The sequence below is a fragment of the Protopterus annectens genome, chromosome 1.part0, assembly GCF_019279795.1.
Source record: "Protopterus annectens isolate FY-2018-M chromosome 1.part0, PAN1.0, whole genome shotgun sequence".
Classification (NCBI taxonomy): domain Eukaryota; kingdom Metazoa; phylum Chordata; order Ceratodontiformes; family Protopteridae; genus Protopterus; species Protopterus annectens.
Genome location: NC_056725.1, coordinates 774,720,890 through 774,732,244, shown reverse-complemented (window position 1 = coordinate 774,732,244; position 11,355 = coordinate 774,720,890). Strand labels below are relative to the sequence as shown.

Here is an 11,355-nt window from a genome sequence, read left to right as displayed (position 1 = left end):
ATCTAATGTTGATTCATCGCTGCACTGGTTTGCGATTTTTATTTCGCTCAAGTGGAATTGCCATGAGTAGCGTTCTTTCACTTGTGAGACCTTTTGATCAATGAGGTTTATATAACATCCTACGAGACTTCCTGAGTTTGCAGCAAGATTGATATAAGGTTTGTGGTTGAGCGATACAAAGTAGCCTTTATCCTTTATACCATTCATATAGTTGGATTACTTGGACATAGCGACTAAGACTTTTTGTTCACTCAGTGCTCAATTTATTGGTTTGTTTAGCTTGGAGTCAGAGACTCATTGGTTTGCTTGATTTGGAGTCAGAGACTCCCTGTGTTTGTTGCGTGTAAGGGGTGGCTTCGCTACATATTTTTCTATCATCAAGGGAGGCTTCTACGATATATATATATATATATATATATATATATATATATATAGATGCATACACACACACACACACACATATATATATATATATATATATATATATATATATATATATATATACACACACACACATATATATATATATATACACACACACCACACACACATTTATGCATGTATATGTACACACACATATGCATGGATCTCTCATATTTCATCAAATATCTGTTCTAAGAAGAGTGCCCTGAAAATTTATTGAATGTGTGTGTTAGCAATTATTGGTTTTCTGAATGCTGCAGTTTTTAAATACACTAAGAAGCATCATGGCAGGTACATGTGGGTTTCTTACGTCAATGCTGAATCTTTGAGATTTGCTGAAAGTTACAGCATTAATGGTTAGGAGTGTGTGTATGTGTCAGAGTGAGTGCTTGTTGGATAGGGTTAGAACACAGGTCAGGTAAGAGAATACCCTCAGTGTTCTGCATTTGTGATGAGGATGATGATGGTGATGTATGTGGTATGTGTCCGAGTGTCTTGTGTTCTGGTAGTGTTAGGGAAGGGGTTTTTCTAAGGTAAAGTGTAGCAACAGGGGCAAGGTTAGGGTTAGCACGCTTGTGCAGAGTTTTGCAACATCCATTGAGGCTAAAACAGTGTCAACTAGTAGACCACAAAAAGCTGACAGAATCTGGAAAAAAAGTACAGAACATAGTACAGTTTTGTACCTACCATAAATGTAGATGTTCGAAGATCCACATTGTTGCAGTCCTTACACTTGGGTAGTCCGCTGTCCTCGGTCGGCCCGAATATCAAAGTATTAGGCTGACGTCGGTCAAGGCGCATAAGACTGACATCAGGTCGTCAGGGTACAAATGCGCATGACCGACGTCATATCCTCAGTCTTTTCTTGCCCCAGATGTCAGAAGACCCTAAAAAGAAAGGTCACAACCAAAAGACAGCAAACAACAACCAACCACCCTAGTACTAATCATATGTACAATATATACAATATCCACAAAATGTACAACCCCAACCCACACAACCGCCTCTAACTACAGAGGGGAAGGAGGGGTATTGGACTGCAGCAATGTGGATCTTCGAACATCTACATTTATGGTAGGTACAAAACTGTACTATGTTCTTCATCTCACATTGCTGCAGTCCTTACACTTGGGTAGAATCCCAAAGCAGAGGTAAGGGAGGATGGCAAAACTATAAAGCAGTAAGAGCCGCCAAAATGCCCTGTAAAATTGCAGTGGCAAAACCAGCCCTAGATTTAGAGTAAAGTGGAAGGTGGTAATGCTTAGAAAAAGTATGCACTGAACTCCAAGTAGCTGCCTCCAAAATATCTCTAGTTGCCACCCCCCTTAAAAAATCTGTAGAAGTGGCAGTAGCCCTAGTGGAATGAGGCCTAATCCCAGCTGGAATCTCCTTACCATGATGGGAATAACAGAAAGCAATACAAAACCCAATCCACTTAGAAATAGTTTGTTTTGACACAGGCTTGCCCTGAGAACCCAAAGCAAATGAAACAAATAACTGCTGAGACTGCCTGAACCCTTTAGTTCTGCTCAAATAATATTGCAACTGCCTGTGTATATCCAAAGTGTGCAAAATCTTTTCCCTTTATTTTGGGGGTTTGCATAAAAAGTAGGCAAATGAATAGATTGGTTTAAAGCCACACTAGAAACCACTTTAGGCATAAAAGAAGGATTAGTACGCAAAGATACCCTATCCTTATGGAAAATTAAGAAAGGCTCAACCGCCATAAGGGCCTGCAATTCAGAAACCCTTCTTGCAGAGGTAATGGCCAACAAAAAAGCAGTCTTCCATGACAAGTATTTCAACTCAGCAGTAGCTGCAGGCTCAAAAGGTTGTAGAGTGAGTTTCTCCAACACAAAATTGAGATCCCAAGCAGGAGTAGGAGCTCTCCGTGGGGGTCTTATATTCTTTGCCCCTCTAAGGAATTGCTTAAACAAAGGATGAGAAAACAATGGTGGGTCACAGTCATAGTGAGCAGAAATTGCTGCAGCATGAACCTTAATAGAAGAGAAGGACAAACCTTTGTCCAGTAACTCAGTAAGATATTGAAGAGCCACACTTAAATTAGGCTTAGAAACATCAAATTCCTTTGCTGTACTCCAAAATAAAAATCTCTTCCATTTATCTGCGTACACTTTCCTTGTACTAGGCCTTCTGGCCTCCAAAATAACATTCAAAACTTGCTGTGGAAGCTGAGACCCTCCAGGGTTTAAAACAGGATATGCCAGGCTGTCAGGTGAAGAGAGTGAAGTTTGACATTGAGTAAATGACTGTTCTCCTGAGACAGCAGGTGTGGAATCGAAGGTAAAGGCCATGGAGGCTCCCGTACCAGACTTCTCAGTAATGGGTACCAGTGCTGTCGAGGCCAATCTGGAGCTATTAAAATCATCTTTGGCTTGTCCTGTCTGACCTTCAGGAGTACCTTTGGGAGGAGAGGCAGAGGTGGAAAGGCATACACATGAAGATTGCTCCAATTGAAGGAAAGAGCATCCACTTTCCAAGCTGTGGGATGAAACCTTTTTGTGCAAAACTTTGGCAGCTGGTAGTTTTATGGAGAAGCGAACAGATCTATGTCTGGAGTTCCCCATAACACTGTCAATTTCTGAAATACACGAGGATCCAATTTCCACTCGTGGGGATCCATAATTTGTCTGCTCAACACATCTGCTAAGGAGTTCTGTGCTCCCGGCAGAAACCTTGCCTGAAGATTCAGCTGTAAACTGAGAGCAGTCTCCCACAAAATCATTGCTTGTCTGCATAGAGGATAAGAATGTGTTCCCCCTTGCTTGTTGATGTACCACATGACAGTTGTGTTGTCTGTTAGAACCAACACCTGCCCTGGAAGAAGTAAATCCTTGAAAGCTATTAATGCAAATTGGACTGCTAACATCTCCTTCAAGTTGATATGTAGATGTTGAAGTCTGGCAGGCCACGTGCCTTGTACCCACTTTCCGTTTAGATGAGCTCCCCAAGCTTTGTCTGAGGCATCTGTCGTTAGAATCTGACTCGCCTCTGGCCGGGTCACAGAGAGTCCCTTGTTTAGGTGACATTCCTGAGCCCACCACAAAAATTCCTTTTGAATGCAAGGTATTATCTGAATGACAGTGTCCATATCTTGGCAGTTTTGTGTCCATACATTTTTGAGATACCATTGTAGCTTCCTCATATGCAGTTTGGCATTGGGAAGCACCAGAATACAAGATGCCATGAACCCCAAGGCTTGAAGGACTGTCCTTGCAGTCAGCCTGGACTGATGAGACAAATGATGGAAGTAAAGAGAAAGATTCTGTTGTTTGTCCGGGGTCAAAAAGGCCATCTGGGATGCTGTATTCAGTCTCACACCCAGAAAGCACATGTCCTGAGAGGGTACTAGACTGGACTTTATTTCGTTCACAGAATACCCCAGGCATCTTAGCACTGCTATCACATATTGTAGATGATGAAGAAGTTCGTCCTTTCCTTGGGCCAGGATCAGGCAATCGTCCAAATAAGGATAGATCTGTATTCCTCTTAACCTGAAGAAAGCTATCACTGGAGCCAGAACCTTCGTGAACACTCTGGGCGCAGTAGATAAGCCAAAGGGCAATGCAGAGAACTGATAATGAGAAGTCCCAGCCCGAAAACGCAGATACTTCCTGCAACTTAGCCTGATAGGAACATGAAGGTAAGCCTCCTTGAGATCCAGAGTCACCATCCAGTGATCTTTGCCCAGCAGAGGTAAAAGCTGTTGTAACGTCAACATTTTGAACTTGGGAATGTCCAGATAAGTGTTGAGGATAGATAAATCCAAAATTGGTCTCCACGTGTTCCCCTTCTTTGGTACCAGGAACAGGCGAGAATAAAATCCTAGGCCCACTTCTGGCAGAGGGACCGGTTGTATGGCCCCTATTTGGAGCAGCAGAGAAATTTGTTTGTGAGCCTCTAGTCTTTGCTGAGGAGGAACGTCCGGCATGCCTTTGAAAGGAGGCAAGGTATGGAAATAAAACCTGTAACCTTGGTGTATGATATCCAATACCCATCTGTCTTGGGTAATCAAACTCCAGTTTTCCTTGAAGAGTGCCAACCTTCCTCCCAAAGGTGCTGCCAGGCAAGAAGGATCTGGCAGCTGAAAAGGTAGGTCATTGGGCCTGTTTACGAAAGGACTGGCCCCTGCCCTCACCTGAAGATTGTGCAGGAGAACTCCCTGTTCTAGGTCTGAAGGAGCACTGACCTCTGCTCCTACCACGTCTGGATCTACCCCTAGACTGTGAATCATAAGAAGGGTACGTCCACCCCTTAGCAGGCCAATTCCTACTAAACTTCGGAGGCTGGACTTGCAAAAAATCTTTAACAGCCTGCATAGACTTAGCCTTATCTTCCATTTTCTTTAAGACTGACTCCACAGGTGAACCAAACAACACATCAGACTGTAAAGGAGCATCCAAAATCCTTGTCTTAACATGGTCAGATAAATTCTGATCCCTCAGCCAGGCGTGCCTGCGAAGAACTGACCCAGTGGCAGCCACCCTAGACGAGGCTTGTACAGCATCAAAACCACATTGTAAAGAATGCTTACCCACCTGTTCAGAGACATGTACCAAATCTTGTAATTCTTTACACTCAATGCCTTCCGCCAGAGCATCCACCTTAGACTTCAATTGAGAAAGAAGATAGTTTTGATATTTCAACATATGAAACTGGCAATTCAAAGCCCTCATAGCTAAGGTGGAAGAAGTATAGACTTTCTTTCCCCATCTATCCAAAGCTCTGGCCTCTTTATCTGGAGGAACCGGATTTTTTACAACAGAGGCCTTGAAACCCTTAGGTCCCTGACTAACAGTTTCTGGGTCCGCCCTAGGACTCTTATAAAGATATTTATGAGCCTCAGGTACCCTGTAATACCTATCCGGTTTAACAGGAGCAGGAGGCAAAGAATCAGGATTAAGTGAAGCCTCTGCAAACACATCTTCCACAACATCCAGAACAAGTGGTATAGCCAAAGGCCTATGTTGGGGTAAAAGCAAAAATTCCCTAAGCCTTTTCCTGGAATCAGAGAAATCCTGACCTTCCCACTTAAAATGTTCCCTCATGGAATGAAGAGTCTCTGAAAAAGAAAAATCCTCTGGAGGAGAAGCAGAAGGAGTCGAATCATCTGCATCAGAATCTGAATAAGGAGAGTACTCCTGCAAGTCTTCAGCCGAAGACTCTGAAATATCTGAAGCCTGCTCAAAACTCCCCAACTCTGGTTCCACCCTAGGCCTCTTATCAGGAGGGGGCAAAGAACCTCTAATCAAAGTAATTAAATCTTCTGCCATTTTAAGCATGTGCTTCTTGGGCACAGATCCTGAAGAACTAGGAGTGACACCAACAGAAGCTAAACCTGGCCTACCTCTGGGAGAAGCCTTGGAAACAGAAGGAGAGGGCCTAACCACCCTAGGAATGGAGGGGAGTACAGAAACTTGAGAAGCCCCTTCAGCCTGACCTGCCTCCTGAGAGGCCACATCCTGCAAAATCAAAGTCTCTCCCTGGGACTCCAGAGAAGCCTCCGGTGGAACCACCGGTTCCACTGACGCCTCTAAAGAACCGGCGTCCGGAACGGACGACTCCTCCTGCCTGGGTTTAGCTGCTTTGTCTTTGCGCTTCTTCGAAGAAGCGGGCGTCGGAGCATCCGACGGCATCTTATAATTGCACCGCTTCCCGAAGACCAACCTGGCACAATCTAACCTTCGCTTAATAGTGCGCTTATTGAACCTAGCACAAAAGCGACACCCAACAACGTCGTGCTCAGGCCCCAAACAAGGAATACACAAAGTATGGTAATCTCTATGCGGTATCTGTTTCCCACAAGAAATACAGTTATTCACTTTTTCTGACATCCGGTAAACCACTGAGGCAAGAAAAAACTAAAATATTCCCCAACGGGGTACTTAGCCAACTTTGACTCGGTCTGAAACTCCGACTTCGAAAAATTTCAGAACGCCGAACGGCACTTGCAACGCTGCTTCTGCATCGGACCATGCGGCAAAAAAGACTGAGGATATGACGTCGGTCATGCGCATTTGTACCCTGACGACCTGATGTCAGTCTTATGCGCCTTGACCGACGTCAGCCTAATACTTTGATATTCGGGCCGACCGAGGACAGCGGACTACCCAAGTGTAAGGACTGCAGCAATGTGAGATGAAGAACATCAGTGGTGTCTTTCAAGGGTCAAATTTTTTAGTCATCTTTTTTAGCCAAATGTGCTTCTCTTATAGGCACACAAGGATCTCTAAAGTACAGTAGCTAACATCACTAGCTTTATAAGTCCTGATGAATGGCAAATAGCTTGAAAGCTCAAGTAATTATATAACCTGTGCTGGTCCAGTAAATGGTATTGTATCACTGGTTAATTTGGGTGTAGGCTATCAATTTCTTTCAAATACTTTCTTGTGAAAATGCATTTAATGTCAACAAGAGAAATGGCAGAAAGTTAATTTGCTACATTAAATTCTCTGCAAGTAGTACAGTTTAAAATTCTGTGTTGTACATATACTGTGACTTACAGTATGTCTCCATTTATTTTTATTTTGGTTTGTTTTCAGTTTTGTCTGACTATATCATTGTGGGATATTCTTGTGACTTAACTTACACTCAGTGAATCCCCCTTTTCTGAATGTACTGATATAAATGACTTATTTTTGATGAAGCTTGTGTATCATGCACACTCCCAAGGTACTAACTGCAGCACTTGGGTAATACTGGGAAAAGTATCAAGAATTTGTTATAGTACAGTTTTAATATAGTTGTTGGTTATGATGTGCTAGAAATGTATATTATTTGCTAACCTATAGCAGTGAACTACAGAGCTAGACTCAATAGCTGAAATAGCTGCAGAAAGGTAAAGCAAAAATCTTCAATATTTCAGGAGTGCTTCTGGCCTAGAATTAGAGTCAGGTTTGTGAAACCTGACAATGTCTGCAATTCTGCAAAGTTCCCGCAAGTTTTGCCAGCATTTCTGAAATTTTGTTGAATATTTTTTGGTCATCACTGTTATGCATTTTTACCTTTTTGATACTGTTTGAAGACTTATCATAAAAGGTAAGCAACTCCTGAATGCAAGAAATATGCAGGCATATCACAAGGAAGGGTTGGATGCATGAACACTGGTTTGCATCTTGCTATTCATACCAGTACCTGAACTAAATCACAGTAAATTTACTCTGCTTATGAAAGCAGACACATGTAAAAGAAGGTACATTATAACTATGGGATACTTGTGATGTACTAGCTTACTATTCTTTGAAAACAAGTAAACCTGTATGAGTACAACAAGATTAAAAATCATTTTATGCAGACAAAAGATCGACTAATTCTTTTAGTCTTTTTTCAAATATTTTCATGCATACATTTCAGTGTGATTTGTTTTACTGTCATTTAAAAATGATTTCCGTACTTACATTTTAGTTTGTTTGACCTGCTGTTGACTGACTCTGGAGCACTAGGGTCCTTGTTTTTCTCATTTTCAATTGGACGAAAAATGGCCAGGATTCGCACAAAAGTTCTAAAATCCACAGCCTCATTCCTGTATAAATTAAAAGACGGATATATGTACCTCCTGTTTGAAATAATATTCAAGCACCAAACAGATCAGTCTGTATGTATTGACTTCTTGTAGGTATTTTGTTCATAAATGTTTTCTTTTTCACCAGATCCCTCTTTGCTACAGTATTTGCTGAAAACATGAGTTATAGGAATGAAGTGGACTTCTTTAGAAAGCTCAACTAGAATTGAATCTAATGTCAATTAAATGCTGTGCTTTGTTCTTTGTGCAACTCTGATGAGGCAAAATAAATTGATGAAAAACAAGCATTGCATTAATGGTAACAGCAGACGAGCAACTGCTTTAATAAATTTGAGAAGTAAGCTATAAGGCTACTATTCCAAACATTAAAAGTCCACATCTTAAGCTAATATTATGCATTAAGAGTTAAACCATAAGATACAGTATTTTCTCACTGCTCTGTTTTGGTGTGCACACCACTCAATGTTTCTCACCAAGGATTTTCTGAAAAATTTAATAAGAATGCTCTTGGAATAATATACTGAAAAGGCTGTACCCCTGATAATGGTAGTGAATAATATACCACCACACTGTGCAAATGTTTGCCTTCTACATTTATCTTTGCTTACGTGTGCAATGGCAGTGTCTGGGTTGCTATACCACAACTGTTAAATTTCATTAATAAAGTGTTGCATTGTTTCATGCAGAAAACAGAATACTAGCATTAATGAAATATTCTGATAACAATCCACTCTCAAATGTTTCAGTTATAAGCAATATAGTTAACCCATCACATAAAGTATGCAACTTAAAAGAAGGCAGGGGATTAAACATTCAGTGCAGTCTTATCAACAAAAAGACAGTTTAATAAGTTTAATAAGGAGGTAAAATGTGACAGTCAGCATGACATTCTCAATCATCAGGATCAGCTGTAAAATTGCAGCTATAAATGTGTGGGCTTAGAACAGTAACTATTCTAGGACATTAATTCAGTAGTAAGCCTGTTTTCAGTGATGTCTGAGGCACGGTATGGCCAGAGCACAGGAACATCCAATTAACAGTAGTACTACATACATATATATGTTATTCTGATATCTAAAGCATTAACATACAGATAATAGATTCAGAAAACTTTACTGCATTGTGGTAAGTGAATTTGCATGATCAACGGCCACATGCCACGTCACAGATCTTACTTTTTTGTATCACATATACCTTGCATGTGGCCGTTCATCATGAAAATTCACTTACCACATATACCTTGTATTTGGTAAATGAATTTGCATGATGAACGGCCACATGCAAGGTATATGTGATACACAAAAGTAAGATCTGTGACATGGCCAAGCCAGCAAGATCTTATGTGGTATATGCTAATAGCCATATAATGGCATGGCAATGAACAACATTGTTAAAATTGGCATCTATATGTATATTAATGAAGCAAAACAAGAAAGCTGAGCAATTCATAAATGTGTAAAACTGCCGTGCCTTGGTGATGTTCCTTCTGCATATTTGAACTTGGTTGAATGTTTATGTTCATGATTAGGGAACTGCTGAATAAAATTATTGTCCAATTTATTTTATAAATAGATGAACAACTGCAGTAGCATTTAAAAGCAGGCATACTTGAAAGGTTCAGCTATGGCTTTCAGAACTAGCCGCTCTGCAAGTTGTTCAGCAAGGGGACAGTTCTCTCTGCTTACAATCACACATGCATTGTGCAGATTCACCTGGCTAGGAGCTATGATTATGTTAATTAGGGCTTACCTCATTATTGTTTTTAATCACTAAATCTGCATGTCAAAAAATACGCTAAGCATGATAGCTGTACTTAATGCCATGGACATGCCTGGGTCCCTGCAGGCAAAACTGCACATGCATGGTCCACTATATGCCTCTAGGGGAGATCTGTAATTCCACATGCGACTAACTTGAAACAGAGTTGGTGCAATTCTGATTTCTCACCAGCATACACACGGATACAGGACTGTCATATTTCACTTCTTAAATTGACATTGTGAAACATAATTTAGTACCTATATTATTCTGCAGAGTCCTATGTTGAGCAAAGATGCCGATCAATGTCCATCAGTCTGCAGCAAACTGGACATGTGAAATCTAAGTTGAGCATCAATTTTCTGCTATTCTTCACTGAAATGCTTTATGGCGGGACATAATGGCTGGAGAAGGGGGGCATAGTGCTCCTTTTAGACCACAGAGGTGGAGTCCAAAATATTTCTAGACTTCCAGCATAAGGATTACAGCCAAATGCTACTGCAAGAGGGCTATAAATGGTGTCAGTATAAAACTGAAGCCTGGAATATTTTAATCAATCTGCCATCAGTGCCAATGGCATACCATGCACTGAGGAACAGTGCAGTCACAATTCTAGTGACATGAGATGCCACAATCCTGAGCTCCTACGTTGAAGTGAGGATGAAGTTAAAAAGAAGTCACCATCTCTGTACGCAAGTATAACTACACAAATAACCTGCCATTGCATGCCATCCACAAATATTACACAGTGCTGTTTTTATGTCTATAACCCCTGAAGAATTTGTAGTGAATAGGCAGATGCAGAGGAGAAGTTTTACAGCATGTTAGAGTGTGCTAGAGTGGGCACATTTGCTTCAGACTGCACAGTTTTTACTATTAACAGTATTAAAGATTCACTCTCAAACAGTACACCTTTCACACATCACTGTCAGTTCTGTGATAACTGCAATAGGTCAAAGGTAGCAGTATGACTGAAGGATATTAATACGTTTGTGTACGTATCCTGTCAAATACTTGGACATGTAGGTCAGGATGTTAAGAGTGTGTTCCAATATTATGAGAATGCCTGTGAGTTAAATTCCCCCACACCCCATTTGTGTTATGAAATATTTCAGTTAAGGTTTCTGTCTCATTATACTAATTACAATATTAAGGAGGGGAAAAATATATGAGCAACATTTTTAGGTAGGAGGATGTCTTTTCAATATAGTTGCTTCTTTTCCTTATATTCTGTGACTAAAACATATTTCTGAGCAGCATGCTTTTATTGTATACATACATTTGTCTCAGACATTACTGTATCTTGGATGAAAGACCCTGTTGGTTTGTCCATGTAGCTTATCATGTAACTCCTCTGACAGAATACAGGTGAGATGATTATTGGTCCACATCCCCTTCACAGCTGTTTATACTAACAGTGACTTGTTAAACTAAGAAGTGTTTTTTGTCCTTCCTGTAAGTTAGGTGTATGTGTATCACAATATATCAGCTTCAGTTTTTTTTCAGTTTTGCATTGTATTTGTACCCCCCCCCCCCAGTTACAAGTCTATCTATTACATACATTTATTCTGTTTATTATTTTGTTTTTCTCCATTTATTTATTATTATATGTAGCAGCATCATGATCTGCA

General features: G+C 40.7%; 1 protein-coding gene across 1 annotated transcript in view; it reads right to left on the bottom strand.

Annotated features, from left to right (window-relative positions):
• The window catches only part of LOC122794474 (calcineurin B homologous protein 2-like), a gene marked incomplete in the record, with an annotated part of 852,721 nt that overhangs the window by 165,065 nt on the left and 676,301 nt on the right, over nucleotides 1-11,355 (bottom strand). Inside the window, 1 exon segment of the mRNA XM_044062900.1 lies at nucleotides 7,842-7,966. Coding sequence (XP_043918835.1) covers nucleotides 7,842-7,966 — 125 coding nt within the window.